The sequence below is a fragment of the Bombus bifarius genome, unplaced genomic scaffold (genome assembly GCF_011952205.1).
Source record: "Bombus bifarius isolate JDL3187 unplaced genomic scaffold, Bbif_JDL3187 scf7180000009832, whole genome shotgun sequence".
Lineage (NCBI taxonomy): Eukaryota > Metazoa > Arthropoda > Insecta > Hymenoptera > Apidae > Bombus > Bombus bifarius.
In genome coordinates, this window is record NW_022885363.1 from 282,893 (window position 1) to 303,640 (window position 20,748).

Below are 20,748 nucleotides of genomic sequence, written 5' to 3' on the forward strand. Positions count from 1 at the left end.
GTGAAGGGTTCGTCGAACTGATTTTAAGAGTAGAGTATTCATAAACCTAACAGACTTCTCGTGAACGAATTTGATACTTTCATGAAGTAGCTCCCTGGTACACAAGTCTTGGCACAAGTTTTTCCATTAGTTTTGTTCAGGTTATTCGATGCGTAAACAGAGAAACTGGTGGATAAATTGTAAGGTAGAAAGTATATTTAAATAGAAGTGTAATTATAAGTAGGAATACAATTTAAATTGGTCCAGATACGCGCGTTAGCTGTGTTACCCAATAACTGAAAACCCACGTCGCCTGTCTACTGTTTATGGTCTGTCTTCGTCGCAGTCTTTTGTCTACGCGCTGTCGATGACTTCGGTGCTTGAGAAAACTAAAAAGACCAGACGTAGAGTTTTCTTAGACGTGGTGACCACTTCAACAAGTTTAAAAATTGAAAAAAATCCAATACACGTATACGCCAGAAAATTACATGCCATTAACCCTTTGCACTGGGAATTTTATTTCAATTTCGTTAGCAGCAGCTCCCAATGCTTTTTAGTGTTTTATTCGAAATTTACTTTAACTAAAAACTAATAACAATTTAAATAAATAAAGGAAGAAGGAAATTCACTTAAATACCAGTCTTATTCTCACTATTGTCGTATTTTGTAATTGTTAAGTGTATATGTAGCGGCACATGAGTTAGAGGACAATTCAAATCGTGTTATTGTTTTGCCTCGGAGATCAAGATCGTTAGGATACACGTAACGTAAGAATAAACAAACTCCGAGCAAAACAATGTCGCCGCTACGTGCAACCGTCGAACGAAGACGAATTTGAATTTTCCGACTTTCCCCCGACTAGTATAAATAAGCGAACGCGATCGCAACGAAAGGATTTACGGTCAGTTGTCGATCAATTATCAACCAGTTATCAACGAATTATCAGCGATCTAATTAACGAGTCATTAGCGATCTTATTTTACGACTTATACTGTCACTGTCTTAGTTATCGGTATACTAATTTATCATTTTAAATATATTCCACGGTTTCAACAACGAGCAATCTCGGCCATTAAACGTCACCGACCAACCATCCTCTACACATAAACCTCTACAAATCGGTGTGAGTTGAACACGACTGAACAACCTCTACGGATATATCTTGAAACAATTTCCAGGATACAATCCTGCTTTTCCTTCGCACGTTTTATAAAAAAGGCTGCGACTCGACAAAGAAACTGCTGAGATAAAAATTAATTTCGAGTGCAAAGGGTTGATATAACGATTATCTTACTGAAACGTATGTGCAATCTAAAATAATGTACATAATTTAGACGAAATAATCTACTGATTACCTATATCATATGACTATTTTGCTAAACGTGGGAAATCTAAAACTTTCGAGTATTTTCATATATAAATATGTATATATACACACGATGTATGATAATATTAATACAAATTCGTAAATTATAAAAATTGCAGGATTTATCGAATTGATTTTGGAACAATTGATATTTCGATAACCTGTTGATACTTCAACATCGTAAATACAGATCGTTGTAAACACCAAGTGTATACCAACTATAGTAATATTTATTCGTTTATAGATAAACGAGGTACCCGAAAGGGAATTTATATAGCGTCTCCGCGATATTTCGCATTAGTGCAAACAGCTTGATTAACGGCAGCAAGCAAAAGGGATTACGTCGATAATCTCATTCAATATCCAATGCTTTTCAGCATAGATCATGTTGTTATTAATCGCAGCGATTTCATTGGTTCTCCTCGTCTTTCTCATTCGAGCTATATTTGATACTTACAGTCTGATCTTACAGAGTTCTGTAGAATTTTAAAGATGCTTCGACATTGCCTGCGTTCTATCCAACGAAAATACATTTATAATCCCGATAATGAATAATAACGACTCGTTTTTCCCATTTAACGGGTTACGAGAGTCTGAAACGAGTTAATTAGACACTTGGATATGATAATTTATGTAGAGATGGAATAAATCTCTATTAGATTTGTAAGAACTAAAAAAAACTCTAAAATCCTTTGGTACGCGACTGAAGAAAGTTTTAATGAAGAAAAAGTGAACTTGACGAATTTATTATCTCTTTGTGCAATGAATTATATGAAATCAAACAGTAGCATATCATTAACAGAGTTCTACAACTTTACCAAAATAAAAGATTTCCTAATTTCGACCAAAAAAATTATTTATCATATTTAACAAAAAGAAATCTTCTGCCATGATTATTTGCCAAAACACGGAAATCGCTCCAGTTCTCAGAAAAATACTGTAAAGGAAAACCCATCGATCACGGACTAACGTATAAATCGTTGAAATTTCAACACGTCCAGGAATTCCACTTTAGTGTAATTAGCTCGTCTATTGCCGGCCTATCGATCTGCCAAGACGCGCGTGTCAATTAAGCCGCTCGGACCAAGAGGACTCGCGTTGTAAGCCTAGTAACGTGTTAGTGTATCTACGTATAATCCATGTCATTGGAAATATCCTTATTGTGCGCGAAACGACTACGACGACATAAACAGGCACGACTTTCTGGATTTTTGGAAATCACACAAATTTTTGTACAAAATTTCATCAACTTCCTGTGTTTTTTCGGCCAAAGTAGATAAATGTTGGGTGACTTATCAACGGAAGTGTACATATCTATATATGCGACAACTAGATCTCGGTAAGAAGAACGTGCGCACGAGATACAGAAATACAGAAAAATATATATCGTGGAAGAAAAAAAGAAGCAGAAGGAGAAGCTAGAAACGGGGAAGAGGAAAAAATGGGGGAAGAAAAATTGGCTTACCACCGAAGAGCGCAGTCGGATCGAGCAACGGATTGGCCTGGTCCGCCTGCAGTTTCTCGGAGGCGGAGGTGGCGCCTGGAGTCGCCGTGGCCGCCGCTTCACCTCCGCCACCTCCACCGCCCCCGCCACCTCCGCCCGATGCGGAGTTCTCCTTCTCCATGCCAGTCCCCTGAAAACGAGCATCAGCGTTTCGTTAGAACCGTTAACTTCGTGCCACCGCCGTATGGATCGTTTCCTCGCCGGGTAGACGCTCGCGATAGAAGAATAACAGGGATGGGGAACAGGACGGAGGAAGGTGAACATTTTTGCCGTGGAAACTGATGGCACTTGGTAACAATGGCCAGGAAGTTTTGACGAGAAACGAACGACAGGTTCCTGCTTCTTAAGTTGAATTTTCTCTCAAAGAGATTACGATTAGGATTTTTATGCAAATTTCCGTGTTCTCTGGATATACGTCGATGGACATATGTGATTGAGATTCGTTTTACTTATCGAAGATTAGAGTAAATTAAGTGGAATGTCTGATTTGAATATTTTATACATTTTTATGTATCACGTACATGCACTTTGTGTATTTTTGCTGTTTTAAATTTCACGTAAATCGCTAGCAATCTGGATATTAGACCTTGTTTCGAGGTTTTTTTATTTAGGATACAGAGAAGAGAATTTTCAATGGAATATTTAGGTTACATACGTATATACACGGAGTGATCGATGAATGAAAAGTCGATAATAGTAAGGCTCGTAGTAACGGAACAATAGTACTATTTGTTTTCCTTTCATTCTTTCCAAACCACCGTACAATCATCGGCGAAGGTCTTCGCAGGCCTTGACCTTTCAGACGTCGAGGTTGTGAAGAATTATAGAACTATGGCGATTACATCTCGATTAAAACTCAACCTTATTACGTAAGCGATATACTAAGACTTTAATGGATAACTTGTATTTTATTATCGATAAACAACGATATTTTTGACAATGACTCACAGCTTTAGAATTATCCAAAAACTTGCAATTCTCATAGAGATCACAGATAGAACATGTAATCGGACAAAATGCAACCAGAAGCATGTAAAATCGAACAGTTATTATATTTGTAGAAATTATTGTATTCTCAGAGTCTAACTTTTATTTAATGAAATTATTATCACGTTGATTCGATCTAGTTGAAAGAAGAATAAAAAACTATTTTCCTACCGTTTACCTCTTTTTCCAGTGAATAAACCCAGCTCGTTTAAAGAAAAAGCAGAGAACAAATCGTTTCGAGACGACTTCGTTCCCCGCCGTATTAACGTAATTCATAACACAATACATAAAAATTGAAAGTTTTCGAGTAATTATGGCACACAGTGTATATAGATGGAAAAAGAAAAGCATCGTGTCTGCGGAACGTCTGGATTCCGGTTAATTATGTTAATACGCCGACGCGGCGCGGCGTCTCGAAACTCGCGAAACATTCTTCTCTCTCCTTCTCTCCTTCCCCCTCTTTTCTACCTTATGACGAAGAAAGAATGTGAAGGTGGGGGAAGGTAAAAATTCAACGTTATTATTTCAGTCACGAGCATACGTAAACACGTATGTGTGTCTCGCATGTTCATTCGATGACTGTTTACCAGTCGAAGAAAGGCTTCCTCGAGCGCTTTAAATAAAGGTCGTTCTCCCCTCCACTATTTCCCCTCCAGCGCTTCAATCAGCTGACTGGCACACTCCCCTCCCTCGCCGCACAGCTGTTGTATAAATATACATCGTTACAACGTTGAGTCAGGTTAGGCTGGTGCTAGGCTAGACACCGCACCAGCCACTGGCACCGTTATTATCATACACTGTTGCCTTACGTATAGTAGTGTAGTTAACGCGTATCGAGCTCGACAACGCGAGCAAACATATTTACTTACATACATCGTGTACTTCTCTCGCTACTTAACGTATTGTTGACCTATTAGCGCGTGAAAAAATTAACTCGTGCAAACGTACATTTCCGTAATTGAACAAAGAACGAGGCGAATAAATTTTTAAAATTATTTTTAAGGAAATTTATGAAATAGAACGCGCGAAACCTATAATCGCGATTTTATGTAATTTTATGCAATTACGAAAGAATATATTCATTTATGTAAATATACGAATATATTCAATAATTAGACCGGTTGACGAATACTATCGGCTAAACATTTTACAGTTTCTTCTACGTTACGTTTCCTGAATGCTGATCACAAATTTTTCCTCTGTATTCTGCTATGCAAACACAAATATATTTCTGGCTAAACAACGGTATTTAAACGTATGCGTGTATACACGGTGTTGATAAATTGTTGAAACGATTCTGCAAACAAACATGACGATTAATACGCAAAAACGTGGTTTCAGATTTATTTCTCTGGTTATACGAGAAATGACTACGTATATGTAATAAGAAAATTGTATTTATTTTGTATATGTAATAAGATAATTGTGTTTATTCATTTTTACTTTTTTATTATATATATTTGTCGGAGAAGAGTCAGGAACAGGGTTGTGGGCGTTTGATAGACCTCCCTTGGAGTTGGCCATCGTTGTGTGATAACGAAGACGCGGCCTGATGCTACGAGTATGGACACTACCGATTCGACGATCAGCAGCGATGATTGGGCACTTGCGATGTTAGCGACGTTGGTCTTAGGTTCGATGACGAATCCACGGTCAACGGGATGGAAGAGATACTTGCTCTAACTCAAACTCACGGATCGTCAGGCCCTGCTCCCTTCGTCGGTGGGATCTCAAGAAAGAATGAATCTTCGTCCCAATGATGCCACAGAGGAAAACTATGATGGGGTGTGTCTAAGGACACGAGATCATCGGATCCGTCGGATATAGCTCTCGTTCCGAAAGTAAGGGAAATTGACGTCGCTGTCAATTGGTCAGTTTGGGTCAAAGACTGTCTGTCCGTTTGGAAAATCTTAATTGCCTAAAAAACCCAGGTTTTATAGCGGGTCCTCGGGCTAACTGGACTTGTGCTGTGTACGTGCCTCAACATCAGGTATTCATTGTCCGAAGGAACCGTTGCAATGTTTTACTGTCAAGTACCTCTATTGGTATTTCTTTTAACGAGGGTCATACTATAAATCCACATCTTTGCTAGGCGAAGCGCCCGTCCCGTTGACCGCGGCTACGTTCGGCGACTGATGGTCGCCTTGAGTCCAAGTTTATTGTCACAAATCGCAAACAAGTACAATTGGGCAGGATGACGGCAAATTGTTTAATTACGACTGTAAACTTTAATTGCAATTTTACGGATTTTCCCGGAGTTCCAGAGGGACGGCTCCGGTGTCCTTTCATCTCCGACATATTTAAAAGAAAAAAGACGCGGTAGTTTGAAAATTAAGGAGATGTAAGCATATGGAGGAATAAATATCTTTAGTCGAAAAGAAGAAAATTCTTGCACTGATTCGAGACACCGTGAAGAAAGTCTACAGTATCGGGAAGCCTTTTATTCCTAATCGAAGGACGAAGCCGTGTGGAAGCCGTCGATCGCCGGAAATTGTCTTGGACCAGCGCGCTTTCTGCGTTCCGGGGATCGATGGAGCGCTATCTACCCTCTGACGCGTCCAAAATCGACTTGCAACCGTGTCATCGACGATCGATGAACCCCCGACATTCGACAAAGTAAGACGCAGTATTTGAATTGTTTCGGTTACGGAACATTCGGTCGATTGATTAACCCAATTCTCAATGCCATACAAAACAATGCCCAGTCATTCTGCATGACTTTACATTTTGACACAACTTGTATCATAAGTATGACGACGCTTCTACGTTTATTATTAGAACATGAAAAAGTAGATTTTCATAAAACATTGTATTTTACAAATGTATTACAAATGTATTAGGTTGTCCGAAAAGCGTCTTTCTGTTGCAGACACGTCTTTTACAACGACGCATCTATATGCAAACATGAAACCTAATCCGTCGAACGTTGTGAGCTTTATTTTGATAGAACAAAATGGATCATACGTAATTCGATGGAATAATATAAAACGGGGAATGTCGTGCTTCCATTATTTCCTTATAAAACGAAAGATACTTTTCGGACGACCTAATATGTGCGTGCACAGCGTCTCGTAAAACAGATGAATGCAATTGTTCCGTTGGTAGCGTGGCAAAGAAGATGGTGAGACAAAGAGAATGCTGAGACTCGTGCAAATGTATATCGACGAATATCTTGCAAATCACATATTAAATAAATCTGAAACTATTTTGATATCAATTCTAAGTGTAATCTAAGTGTTGCTACACATTTATTTCGGCGATTAAGATCCGCAATTCCCAACAGATATAAATTTTTATAAAATATAAAAGTATAAAATATTATCAATATAAAATTGGAAATATTATATTAATAATATAAATATTTATATTAATAAATATTAGGTTGTCCGAAAAGTGTCTTTCTGTTTCAAACACGTCTTTTACAACAACGCATCTATATGCAAACATGAAACCTAATCCGTCGAACTTTGTGAGCTTTATTTTGATAGAACAAAATGGATCATACGTAATTCGATAGAATAATATAAAACGGAAAATATCGTGCTTCCATTATTTCCTTATAAAACTTTTCGGACGACTTTGAGAACGACAAGAGTTGTAACGAAGACAAAGAGAAGAAACACGAATTAACAATTAATAAATTTTACTATTAGAATTATTATTCTATCAAAATTTTTTTCGGTTCGATTTTCACCGGTAAAAATGACGGATCTTAGACTCTTTACTTTTACTTTTAACTGTCAGAGATATTCAAGCGTTTTTGACAAAACGAATGCTAACTTTTATTGAAATGGAAATACGGCTTTGTACACTATTTTATTTATAATATATCATTTTAATTAAAATCATCTATAACCGATACTGGTGTTAAAATCAATTCAAGGCTAAGTACCTAAATAAAGTAACCTAAACCTAATCTATTTATTTCTACTCTATCTTAACACATTGTTGACCGGCCACGAGGTAACTCGTGTTTTCATGACCAGACGTTGCCAACCGGCCACGAGAAAACTCGTGATGCGCTTTTTTCGCATCAGCGTCGTTTTCTCAGCGCGCTATTGTTGATGATACAGTGCAATTGTTGGTCAACATACCCCGAGCTGTGTCTCTCGCTCATAAGACCCGTCAGGTTGCGTCCTTTGTTGTAAACAAAATTTCAACGATGACGGAACGTACCAATGAAGAGTCTTTCAATGAATTAGACGCTGATGTTTTACCTGATTGTCCGAGTGATTGTGAATCAAATCGTGGTGACTTGGAAAATGATACTGTATCAGAAGATAGCGAATCTGATATTAGGTCAGCAAAATATCATTAAACCTACGTGTATATTACAATACAATAAGCACATGGAGGGGGTAGATCGTGCAGATCAGTTTTTGGCGAACGGCAGTATTTTACGAAAAACATTAAAGTGGTCGAAAAAATTAGCATTTTTTCTGATAAACTGCACCTCGTTCGATGCATATAAAACGTACTGTACCTATCTGCCAAAAAATAAAACGAGATACACAAAATTTCTACTGGAAGTAGCTAGAGAATGGATAACTGTGGATGCCAAAGAACGCAGCATTGCACCTGACGCTTCTCGAATTTCTAAAACAGCTTCTTATAATGATGCACCCTTCAGGCTTTCCGGACGACTGAGAAACCACGTCTTAGAAAAAATAGTCACTGGCAGAAAAACAAATCCGACTAGAGCGTACAGAGTATGCCCTTCGAAAGGAAAACGCAGCGAAACTGGATATATTTGCAAAAGCTGTTGCGTACCATTACACGTAGGTGATTGTTACACTGTTTATCACAGGAAAAAGAAATATTAAACGTTGAATAATAAATAAAATTTATTAAAGTTTATTTATATTGTTTTACTTGCACATACAATTGCGAAATAATAGCCGGTGACATGAGATAAATTGACAGTAAAATTTCCGGTCAACAATGTGTTAAAATTATCTATGTATGATATATTTGGATAACCCGTTGCTAAGCTCGGCTCTAAGAAAATCTACGCTTACAAAATAACCTAATAATAGAAACAATCCATCATACTCTCTGAAAACACCATCGGAACTGAATGGAAAGCCTCGTAGACTGAAGATGGTTGCGACGAAACTTCTATACTCGATTGTACGTGTCCAACCGGGCATGATACTTTCGGAATACCAGTGAACCGCGACGTGACGACCCCTCGACCCCTCGACGAAGTTGCTAAAAATTCGCCGCTTACAAGCAGCACAATATTCCCCGGATACTTGTTTCATACGGCGAATACCGAAGTGACCGTGCATGAGCGTCGAATTCCCGGTAGTCAACGAATATCGAGAAACGAGCCTCTGTTCGACGCAATGCTGGCTGCACTTCTCCTGGCTGCCCGGTTTTCAGCCGCGCGAGCACTTCCAGACGCTCGTAAATTGGCGAAAGGGAGAAATAAAGTGAGACGAAGAGAAGAAGACGAATAAGAAGAGGGAAGCCTTCGGTCAACGAGAGAGAATCGAAGGATGGTCGAGAGGAGAGAAAGAGGCAACGAAGGGAAGCTGAAGAGCCAGAGGCGGCTGCGACCATCGATTTCTCGACCGGTGTTACGCTCCTTCGACTGGGAAAAACTTGCCGCTCGACGATCCGCTATGGCTGTACGCGGTGACGAGAAAAATGCTCCTTGGGGAATTTGTTATTAAGACGCATACTGGGTGTGCTGGAAAAACTGAAGCAAAGTTGCGAAGGTAGAAAATCATCGAAACATAAAAAGACCTAATTATTTGCATTCAGACGACTGTAGCTTGCCAGGTTTCTGGGTTCAAACGAACAATGGCTTTAATTACCAAAAATATTCAATGCTGGAGAAATTATTTTAAGATATACACTGGAGGCGTTAAAAATGTTAGGATCAAAATGCAGAAATAAATATTCGACGAAACGAAAGGATTTTTATCCTTTGGAACGATGAATATAGCTCGTCGCGAGATTTTTCCATTGAAATACGTGGTAGCTTTAAAAATATTTAATGTAAACGTCTATGAATAGTCAAAGAACGAGAAGTAGGTAAATTATATGTTAGGATATAATTGTCATTTTTCTGTATAATGTCATCGGAAGAAAACAAATTGTGAGTGCGATTTTTGCAAGTGTCAATCGACACAGTCAGCTACGAATCGATAAAATGGCCTTGCGGAATCTCAACACTGACCGATGGCACAACGGACAAAGCATAAATCACGGAAAGCGTTAACCTAGATTCCGTTCCTTGAAACCACGCATGCATATCAATATCACGAGTTTGCAAAATTTCATGGAAAAAGGGAAGGATGGATTCGCGTAAATCTAACAATAAGAATGGATCGACTGTTTTCAGTACGATAGCACAATTTCTGTATCACTTCTACTTCGCAATTGTTATAATATTTCCCACGTAATATAAATGCGAGTATTTAAAAAAATATAACAAACCTGCTTTTCATACGAAAAATATAAAATAGCAGGCTTAACTTTTTTAGAATTGAATTTTCAGGAAATTTTTAAAAGTTTTATCTATCGTTTACGATAGAAACGACACGTATCATCTGATGTTTTATACAGAAGATATGACGCATTAAACTTCAAAACCAGTTTTATTGAAAACAAATATACTTAACATTTAATTAGTTAACAATCTGTGAAAGATTTAACAAATGAAATTTTGCATATCAGTAGAATGAAAATATTGTCTTAACCTCTGTACCAGAAAGAATGAACTTCAAGCTAATATTTTTATTCGAACGCATCGACCAACCCCTTGAAGAACGCGAAGGAGGGTGGAAAGAAAAATGGAGGCCTCTGCGAGCGCGACTGGGCCATGGTGTAACAATAACATGGAAATAGATACAGGGGACGTCGTGTCTCATATATCTTGCTGAACACACGGCTACACAGAGGGAAAGGCCCTTTTTCTTCTCTGCTTGTGCCATCGCGCGAAAAGTTTATCGGTTATTGCCAAGCATAGTGACCCAGACACGACTATGAAACTTCCTCCAACCCTGCGCATATGGAAAAAAACTTTACCCCTTTCCTGATTGACTGTGCGCCACGTGCTGAGTGATTTACAGTAATTCAAGAAAGCATTTTCTCACATATCCAAACTTTTTACCAATTTGTATATCGTATTGTACCTGCTACACGAAACACTTAGAAATTTTCTTAGCGTTGAATGAAATGCGGTTATTACGATTACATTATGACTATGTATAAAGTTTAAAATGCGTATAACATGTAAAAAAGTGCGTAAAAAAGTAAATATCTTTCGAAAAAACATTTCAATTGCGCGTAGTTCTTCGAAATTACGTATTTAATCGAATTAATTTCTATTGAAATATGTGTCGTTTCGTGTGCTACACTAGATTAGCCGTGTAGTAGTGACACACATATATGAACACCATATATGAAACTGAAAGAACAACTGCGCTATCAAATTTGAAACGAATCGAATATCCAACACGATCCTTTCAGACATGTATGTATATCGAATTTTGTACAAATTCCGCATCGACCAAACACAGAAGAGAAAATCGCACAGCATATCGGCCACATACATTGCTCATGTCCACGATATTCCTCTATCCCTTAATTCTCACAATTCAGCAATCTTCGCCATTTTTCATTCGCAATTCTTTCTGCGATTCCTCTCGCCCTTATTTCGACGAAAGACACAACTCGTTGACGGAAACAGATTCTACAAAATCGAGAAAATATTCGGTTGCCCGAAAAGTGACTTTCCTTTACAGACACGTCTTTTACAACGACGCATCTTTAGACAAACATGAAACCTAATCCGTCGAACGTTGTGATCTTTATCTTGATAGAACAAAATGGATCATTCGTAATTCGATAAAATAATATAAAACGGGAAATGTGCTTCCATTATTTCCTTATAAAACGAAAGATACTTTTCGGACGACCTAATATGTGCGTGCACAGCGTCTCGTAAAACAGATGAATGCAATTGTTCCGTTGGTAGCGTGGCAAAGAAGATGGTGAGACAAAGAGAATGCTGAGACTCGTGCAAATGTATATCGACGAAGATCTTGCAAATCACATATTAAATAAATCTGAAACTATTTTCATATCAATTCTAAGTGTAATCCAAGTGTTGTTACACATTTATTTCGGCGATTAAGATCCACAGTTGCCAACAGATATAAATTTTTATAAAATATAAAAGTATAAAACATTATTAATATAAAACTGGAAATATTATATTAATAATATAAATATTTGTATTAATAAATATTAGATTGTCTGAAAAATGTCTTTCTCTTACAGACACGTCTTTTACAACGATCTTTATACAAACATGAAACCTAATCCGTTGAACGTTGTGATCTTTATCTTGATAGAACAAAAAGGATCATTCGTAATTCGATAAAATTATATAAAACGGGAAATATTGTGCATCCATTATTTCCTTATAATACGAAAGAATCTTTTCGGACGACCTAGTATGAAACAGATGAATACAATTGGTCCACAATTGTGGTAGTGTGGTAAAGAAGATGGTGAGACAAAGAGAGTGCTGAGACTCGTGCAAATTTGTATCGACGAAGATCTTGCAAATCACATATTAAATAAATCTGAAACTATTTTGATATCAATTCGAAGTGTAATCCAAGTGTTGCTATACATTTATTTCGGCGATTAGATTCACAATTCTCAACAATTTCTACGTAATTCAAGACACGTTCCTAAGGACCAAGTAGATAGTTTCATTTATAACAGTCGATATTTCATACGAATTAGCAGTTTTAGGATTGAAAAATTTCTAGAATAGAGTTACAATTGTTTCTAGAATGATTCATGCGTTAGGAAACTGTCTAGAAGATGTCTCGAACCTTGTCCGAATTACAAATTTGTATCTCCACTTTTACACCACTTTTTCAAATTTAAACTCATATAAGAGAAACGCAGGAAAATTCTCGTTATTCATGAAAGCAAATAAACGAGATTCGTATTTTTTAACGATAGAATAAAATTGGATAGGTTCATCAAATTAAATATAAAATAACATACATCAATCTAATATGGGAAAATGGTGATATTCGGTGTTTCGGAAAATCTAAAAAAGAAGATGGTAACTTTTAATTTTGATACGCCGCAAAATTGCCAGAAGATAAATTACACGGGCGTGAATAACGAAGTGCTGGTATCCAGAGGCACGAGAGAGCGGATGATTTTATATCTTCGCTAAAATTTTACACGTTTGTTACGCGTTGGTACAATGTTCATTCGACAAAGAGAGAAATGATTTATTTACCGATCGACGCATATGATAAACCCCATCGTCGGTTATTTGCATAATGATTTATATTTTATTTGTTAACTTTGATCGTTTAATCAAGACCGCGCGTATTTACCGATTCTGTGTTCTTTATCAACCCATACACACTCCATTTCCACCGGTGTCCATAAATTTCTAAATATTTTTCATTAAAATTATCACGAATCTTTCCTCTCTGTTGTTTCCGCGCGTTTCCATCGTTACGACTTGCACAATTCATCGACGCGATACAAACACCACCCACCTGTATTTTCCTGTTGCGAAAACGAAAACGAAGAAGCCATGTACCTTGTAACTGACACGCAGATCAAACTACGATCAACGACGAACAACAATTTTGGTAACGCGAGTTCTCCATAAAAGTCGATCTCCATCCGAAAAACGCCTCCAGGAAGCGTGGATAGTTTTTTTTCTCGTTTTATATTTCCAACAACGGAACCATGTTCCATTGGAAAAAGCCTGCCACTGCGAAAAAATGTTTCTAATAATTGCTGGAAAAATCCGCAGGCCGACCGATCAATCAATAACGGAGAACGATATTGTTTTGCGACGCTATCGATGCACATGCTAGTCGGATACTCGTCTGACAGCAGGTGACGGTGACAGGTGTCAATTTCGAGGTGACTGCTGTCAAGGAACGTTACCTTCTGTCATCGACGTTAAATTATGACCGTTTTCCCAACGCGAATCTTGCCGCCAGTTTAAATGCTGTTCCCACTTGTTTGAAGTATTCTCTTCAATGGATACAAAACATGGTAGACGAACAGACCACGGGAAACATGTCGCGTGTGTTGACACGATATCATTTTTCGATGGATCACAGATCATATAGGAAAATGAGAATCCTTGTTTAACTTAGTCCTTTGGCTAGCAAGGATGATGTTTATTTGTCTAAAAACTTCAAGATGGATTGAGCTATACGAAACCAAGGATATTAAAGACTTTAAAGCTGTAATGTACATATATATCGAATTATCGACACCTGTACAGCACAGAACATAACGATTCTAAACGTTTGATCGACGTTTGATCCAGCATTTATGGCATTTGTAGGGCGAAATCGAGATTCATTTTATTTTCATTTACCCTTTTTTTAATCCTCGAATATTACCACAACGAATACCATGACGTAGCAACAAAATCCTGTTGCACGTAAGGACAAGTCCAAATAAAACGTTCCTCCACTGACCAACATCTTCCTGGAAACAAAGGAACAATTCCTCAAGATCTAGCACTCGAAACTCTGCAGCACAGCTCGCGACATTTTAATGCCCTCGATCCTGAATTTACGAAAACTAAGCCGAATCTAAGGAAACCGTGCTTAAACGCAAGAAGAAGACTTCTCGTTATCCGTGGGTAACGAGTCGTGTCTCGTATCGATGCCAGACAGCCTGCCCCTTCTACACAGGCATCGGCTCTGGTTCGATCAATTTCCACGCGGAGCGCAAAGAATTGCGCTTCCGCCGTCGAAGCCGCTGTCACCGGTCTCTGCTATCCTCCCGCTCCCCCTTTGCCGCATCTGCGTCAATTACAGACGAACTTGGTCGGTTCTCCACAGAGAAGCAAGAGAGGAGAACAGTGAGAGCGAGGAACAGAGACGGACAACATACAAACGAGAGGGATAGAGAGAGAGAAAGAAGCAAACAGAAGAAGGAGGGTGGTTGGAAGAGGAAAGAGGAGCGGTTCGCTCGGATATACGTGGCAACGAGGACCTCGGATCTTGATGGTTGCGCGTAGCAGAGGCAACGGTTACGAGATGCGTTGGTGTGCGGCTCCGGAGAGAGGAGAGACCGGGCCAGCAAGAACGGCCAGAGGGACAGGGACGGATGAACGAGGCGGAGAGGCGGAGGGTGACGGAGATGGAACGAAGGGTGGCGGTGAACGCTGGCGAACGTGCCAACGGGAGGAGGAAGGGGGTGCAGAAAAAGGGAGGAAAAAAGAGACAGGTACGCGTAGAAGGAGAAATATACAGGCAACGCTCGGAGAGCACGGCGACCGGAGAGAGAATTCAGCGAGAGAAAAAGAGAGAACGAGAGATGTGGTCGCAGGAGGCGGTGGAAGTGGAGGAGGAGTAGCAATCAATACAGAGCCACCAGAGCAAAACCATCCCTCGACTTCTATCTGCCTCTCTCTTGCGCTCGGTTCCTATCGCGGTCTCGCTATCTTTCTTCTTTAACCTCCACCATCCCTCTATCTCCGTTTCTCTCGCTCTCTCTACCCCTAACAGCCACGAATACGACGGTTATATGGATGCTATAGGGCATAGAGCGTCGCTAACAGGGACTTTCGTACGCTTCCACTCGGCTGTGTTGGCCCGGTCTCTTCTCTCTCTTCTCTGTGTATCTCTCGCGTTGTACACACCCGCGCGATCCGGTTCCGTCGAGAGCGACCGCGTCTGCCGCTGCTGCTTCTGTTAGCTGCCACACGGCTCTCTGTGTGCGCATCGACTCTCTCTCCTCTCTGTGTGTTGCTCGGGTTACCTGCGATTATGAGCGATCGTGCGTGCGCCAGTGGACCGGCCGGAGCTCGGAACGCGCGCCCGAGCTACGCGGCTCCGATTTGGCTTGCAAAGAGGTGGTTTGGGTGTTTCGATGAACCAGCGCGCAGGATACCAGCGAAATAATTGGATTTCTCTTCTTTCTTTCGTTATGTCTTTAAAGAACCGTTTCCGTAAATTTCACCCTTAACTACTAATGCAGCACGATCAAATGCGTTAAACATTATGAACATGGATATAGTTTTTGTCTTTGCGAATTTACAATATAATTTGTAAGATATTCCAACGATAAATGCCCGCATAGGGTAGGTCATTTATTAAAATCGTCTTAACAAATTCCATCGTGCTATTAAAAAGGAATATACGGTTTCACTTAAAAAATTAATTTCACTTTTTCCGCCACCACTCGATCTACAGAAAACAATTTCCACCATTTGGTTTCCTCCATCGAACAATTTTTGTAGAAATATTATTTTGGTAGATTCAGTTCCTCGCGAGCTATTCTTTGCTACTAGCTTGTGCGTCTCGCGTTAAATTGATCGTAAACAAATCATTAAGCAGAGGGTTAATATAATAAAGAAATGATAGAGAAAGAGGACAAAGAAGACATTTCTTAGCAAATGAAGTTAACTGGAGACAGATCGTCGTTGTCATGAACAATACTGCGTTCTTGAACCGATAATAATTACACCGCGTGGTTCAATGCTGTGCGCATAATTCAAGGGCGAAGAGAAAGGTTGCTTAGTTGGACGTTCACGATCCCCGTGAACTTGGATTCGCAAGATCATGGACCTTGACTCTGCCGACTCGCTAAACCTTCCATTAATGAAACTAGCGTGAAACGCTTCGATCAATTACGTATGCGTAAATTACATTTCCTTCGATCAACGAGTATAATGCGAACAGAAGTCCAGGCGAACAGTCACGGAGGATGAGGATTTGTTAGACATACAGACGCGTGACATTTTAAACCAGATTTCAAACGTTACAAGGTTACTAGTGTAATATCGGAATACTCAGGCTGTAAAACGTCGCTGCTGTGTACAGCCGCTTTTCTTTTCATTTTTTGTATCGTGGAAGAAAAATCGGACTCCGGTCGCCGGGATTCGAACCCGAGTTCCGAACGTTAGCAACCTAAGGCGCTAACCACTGCGCTGCTGTCGTCCGACACTTTTTTAAGATTTAAAGTTTATTGAGTCCAAGAATACAGTTTTAACAGTTTACAGAATTTTTGTAATGATATGTTAGGCAAAGGTACCAATACGCGGCGGTTTCGTGTTTAATACAATTTTTGGGTTTAAGCCGCTGGGGAGCGGAGCTTTTTTATGATTTTTTTTTATTTTTTTCTATCCTGAAAACTTGGTCGCGTCGTCCGACACTAGTTAGTGTCGAGTGATGGTATTTGCTATGGAGTGCCGCCACAGGCCTTTTTTCCACGATACTACACTAGATACGCTTGAATCATGGTCGATTTTAATCTTGACGTTGAATAATTAATAAACTACGATTATTTATGGATATTTCAAAATGTAAAAATGTATAGAATGTATAGAATAATATCTACCTAAACACATGAAACAAACGTCTATTTAAATTCTATTGCTTTGCTTGTGATTAGATACGGAAATAGATAGCTTTTCATGTTGGATGTTGCATGTACGCGATATAGCGCTTTAACAGGTTGTTAATTAATCAATTAAATGCATTTATTGTTGGCAAAACCGGTTCTAAGTTTAGCGTTTTATTTACAGAAACGTAAGAAGAGATGTGTTTCCATGGTTAGTAATTGATAAAATGGGATAGAAATCCGCGGTCTGTTAATTTGTTCTTTTTCTTAATTTATGTTTCAGCATTGACTACAAAGATTATTCGTTGGTAATTAATTTCTTCGACTGTTCTTAACACGTTGCAATTTAAACGGAAGGAAAAGAATTTTCAATTTGCAACTTTGCTTACGTTATTTATGTTACTGCTATATAGATCATTGTCAATGCTGAGGATAGAAAATAAAATTTAATTTGCCGTGTATTAAAGTCAAATCACGCTGTGAACAAATATGGAGCGACGATCGATTATAGAAGGTAAGGAAAAGCGCGTTAAAATGTTGAAATACTCACAATTAATTACGGGGCCTCAACTCATAGTAAAAGCTGGCTCCACGAGGCTCCATCACATCTGAAACAGAGAAATACGAGGTGCCATTAATATTTCGCTGTCGAACGATTCTCCGCAGTTCCTATATCACCGCCTCGACCAATTAGAATGCAAACACACGGCCATTAGGAAATCTCCGTCACATTTGCATGTTAACCGAAGAGTTTTCTACTCGTTCATTACGCGCCACCGTTTCGCCCTTTATCCTTCGTTTGGTCATTTTTTATTCTCGGTTCGACGCGAGACAGTTCTCATAGTTTTAACATATGACATTCCCTAATAGCCAACGATACGTTCATCGAAAGCCTTGAACATTTTTGTATTTTATTTCTAATGAATCGATCGAATTCAGACGTAACTATAGGTGCAAATGGTGGTGGAATTTAACAAAATACACGCAATATGAAAATCACAAAATACTGTAAGCAATACGATGCGAAATCAGTGTTCGATTTCAGTTATATTGAAAATACATTCCATTTTTATTAGATAGGAACAATAATCTGATATTATAAGGAATTAAATTTCAGTTTCTGTTATCTTTGGATTTAATTATTAAAGTTGCCAAAAATTATTCTTTCGGCATCTATAATCCTTGAGCTAACAGTTGCACGATAACGCGAAACTTTCGTAAATTTTCAGAGAATATGAAAAGATTAAGGATTCAGAATTTCGAAAAAATTGCACACTCTGACAACTCTATGCTTCGAGTTCGAGCATATCGCAAGAATCAATTTTCCATATCAATGAATGAAAACAGCCGCTCTGCTTACGTGGAACAAAGTACAATAGTGTGCACGCGATTATCGCCATTCATATTCACGGAGCATCCATTTCGCGAGGGATTACAGCCAGCTACTCCTGATAAATATTTATACGTACACGGTGAACGGTGCACCATATGCAACCGAGGGTAAATGTTTAATTTCGCCATGTTTCAGAAGTTCCTGGTGCAAACAGACCAAGTTTCCGTACGAGGGAGCAACTTTGACTGATATCGAAACGATATCGGGCAAATTCGACTATACCGAGATACTTGCAACATACTGTTACGTGTAAGAGGAAAATTAAAGCAAGGACGAATATTTTAATAACTAATATTTCGATCATTTCACTTTGAAATGGAATGCTACGAATATACATTCCCAGTCCATGAATTAAAAATTCTTTTTACTATTCTATTACAATGTAAATGTACTGTAATTCTTAAAAAGCATAGAATATCCATGAAATAAATTTATTCCATTCCTTCATCTCATCTCAACTCTTTCGTAAAGATTAAGGGTGGATAAAAAAAATAACTCCTGTCAAAATTGATGATTTTTTATGTATAATGTATTTTTTATCTATTATGTATAAAACAATTCGTTGCTTATATACGTAAACTCCCTAAGAGTTCAAACGCGGATAAACAAAGGGACTTTCTCTGTTTAATGGACAGTGTGGCCTTATTTGTTGTTACGATTTGTCAAACAGTCATTTCACAGACGGACGGTTAGAGAAGAAGAAGGATTTCGAGCGTTAGAAATAGACACGATCATAAGAGAGAAATTATTATTTAAAGTATCGAAGATTGACAGAGGAAGAGTGGTAGTTTAGGACGTGGAAAATCGATTCTCGATTTTCAGGTACACCTTGTACAAAGCTTTGTTATTTATTATTATTTATTGTTATGAATTATCATTAATTGTTACTTCTGTATTTTATTTAAGTATTGTTACAATAAACTCGATTTTCAGATTTTCAGGATCGATCCCTGAATTATCCTAGAATTGAACATTATATATATATATAAAAATCAAAGTTTGTGTGTTCTGTAAAGAGTTCCACAGCAGTCAACGTAACCGCACCAAATTTTCTATGAATATTCTTCAACACCTTAGCAAAAATTCTACCGGGAACCTCAATTACACCCAAATACGTTAAATTTAAGCCTGAGCAAATTTTTCTATAGTGACTCGATAGGTGATTTTCGATAATTTGAAGACAGAACATGTGAAGAATCGATTTTCCTCGCACGATGGTGCACGTGTATCCTGGATAATTTCAAAATTTAACGTAAAAGTATCACTTTAAAAAAAAAAAAGCGGGAAGTAAATTAAAGCGAAATTTGAACAAGCGAGGACTTGAAAAAAATTATGAATATTTAAAAAAATAATTTTGTGAGGGTTTAGACCCTTGAAAGAAGGTTTAATGCTCAAGGTTCAAATTATTCAGCCCCTCAAAAGCCCGAGAAACGCCGGGCACACGCAGCTAGTTTCAACTTTCGCTTAAATTACCAACGACCCAGTTTGTCTATGGACAGCTAATTGCGATATAATTACAAATAATACTCGCAGCAATTTATGATATAATAAATGCCGTAGTAAAAAAAAAAAAAAAATAAAAAATAAAATCTGACAATTCAAAACTACAATATTTTTCCTACTGCAGAAAACAGGGAAAAATTGACAGGATACATTTTTCTCATAAATCTAGCAATTTTGTGCTTTGAAAAATTTATCAATATTACCGGCAAAATGACACTGAAAGTTATTCACATTTTACTGCCCATTCTTTAAACATGTACCGATCGTTAATAACTATGTGAAACTAACTACGGTGGTGGACAGGGAGTGGAAAATCCAGGATTCTGTCGTCGTCGCGTGTCGGTCAAATTGCTTGTCTCTCTTTCTTCCGATCGTCGACGAACGAAAGTAATACCACAAACGAGTAAATTGATTTCGAAGTGGAAACGCGAACGAAGGTAATATTTGTGGAGGGTCAGTCAGGTTGGTCGTCGCGCTACAAATGAGAGAACGCCACGAAACGTCTGTATATCGGCGTTCGTTAATACGAAATCAATATTACTAGCCGCGTGCGTGTCGTCTCCGTTTTCGACGGCCGTACAGATTTTTCATTGACGATTCTCGACGATTCGAAACGATAAGGGCACCGTAACATCGACTGTTTTT

At 38.5% G+C, this 20,748-nt stretch overlaps 2 protein-coding genes across 18 annotated transcripts in view; one reads left to right on the forward strand and one right to left on the reverse strand.

The window, feature by feature from the left end:
- Positions 1-20,748, reverse strand: part of LOC117215851 (bromodomain adjacent to zinc finger domain protein 2B-like) — a 232,859-nt gene that overhangs the window by 61,592 nt on the left and 150,519 nt on the right. For all 17 annotated transcript variants that reach the window (XM_033462354.1, XM_033462360.1, XM_033462358.1 and 14 more), the window contains 2 exons: positions 17,758-17,815; positions 2,811-2,979 (listed from right to left, as the gene is read on the reverse strand). In XM_033462354.1, coding sequence (XP_033318245.1) covers positions 2,811-2,970 — 160 coding nt within the window. In that variant the 5' untranslated portion in view covers positions 2,971-2,979; positions 17,758-17,815. The remainder of the gene's footprint in view (positions 1-2,810; positions 2,980-17,757; positions 17,816-20,748) is intronic.
- On the forward strand, positions 7,999-8,659 carry LOC117215846 (piggyBac transposable element-derived protein 4-like). Its single transcript, XM_033462348.1, has 2 exons — positions 7,999-8,106; positions 8,183-8,659. Exons 1-2 carry the CDS (start codon positions 7,999-8,001, stop codon positions 8,657-8,659), a joined length of 585 nt encoding a protein of 194 aa, XP_033318239.1.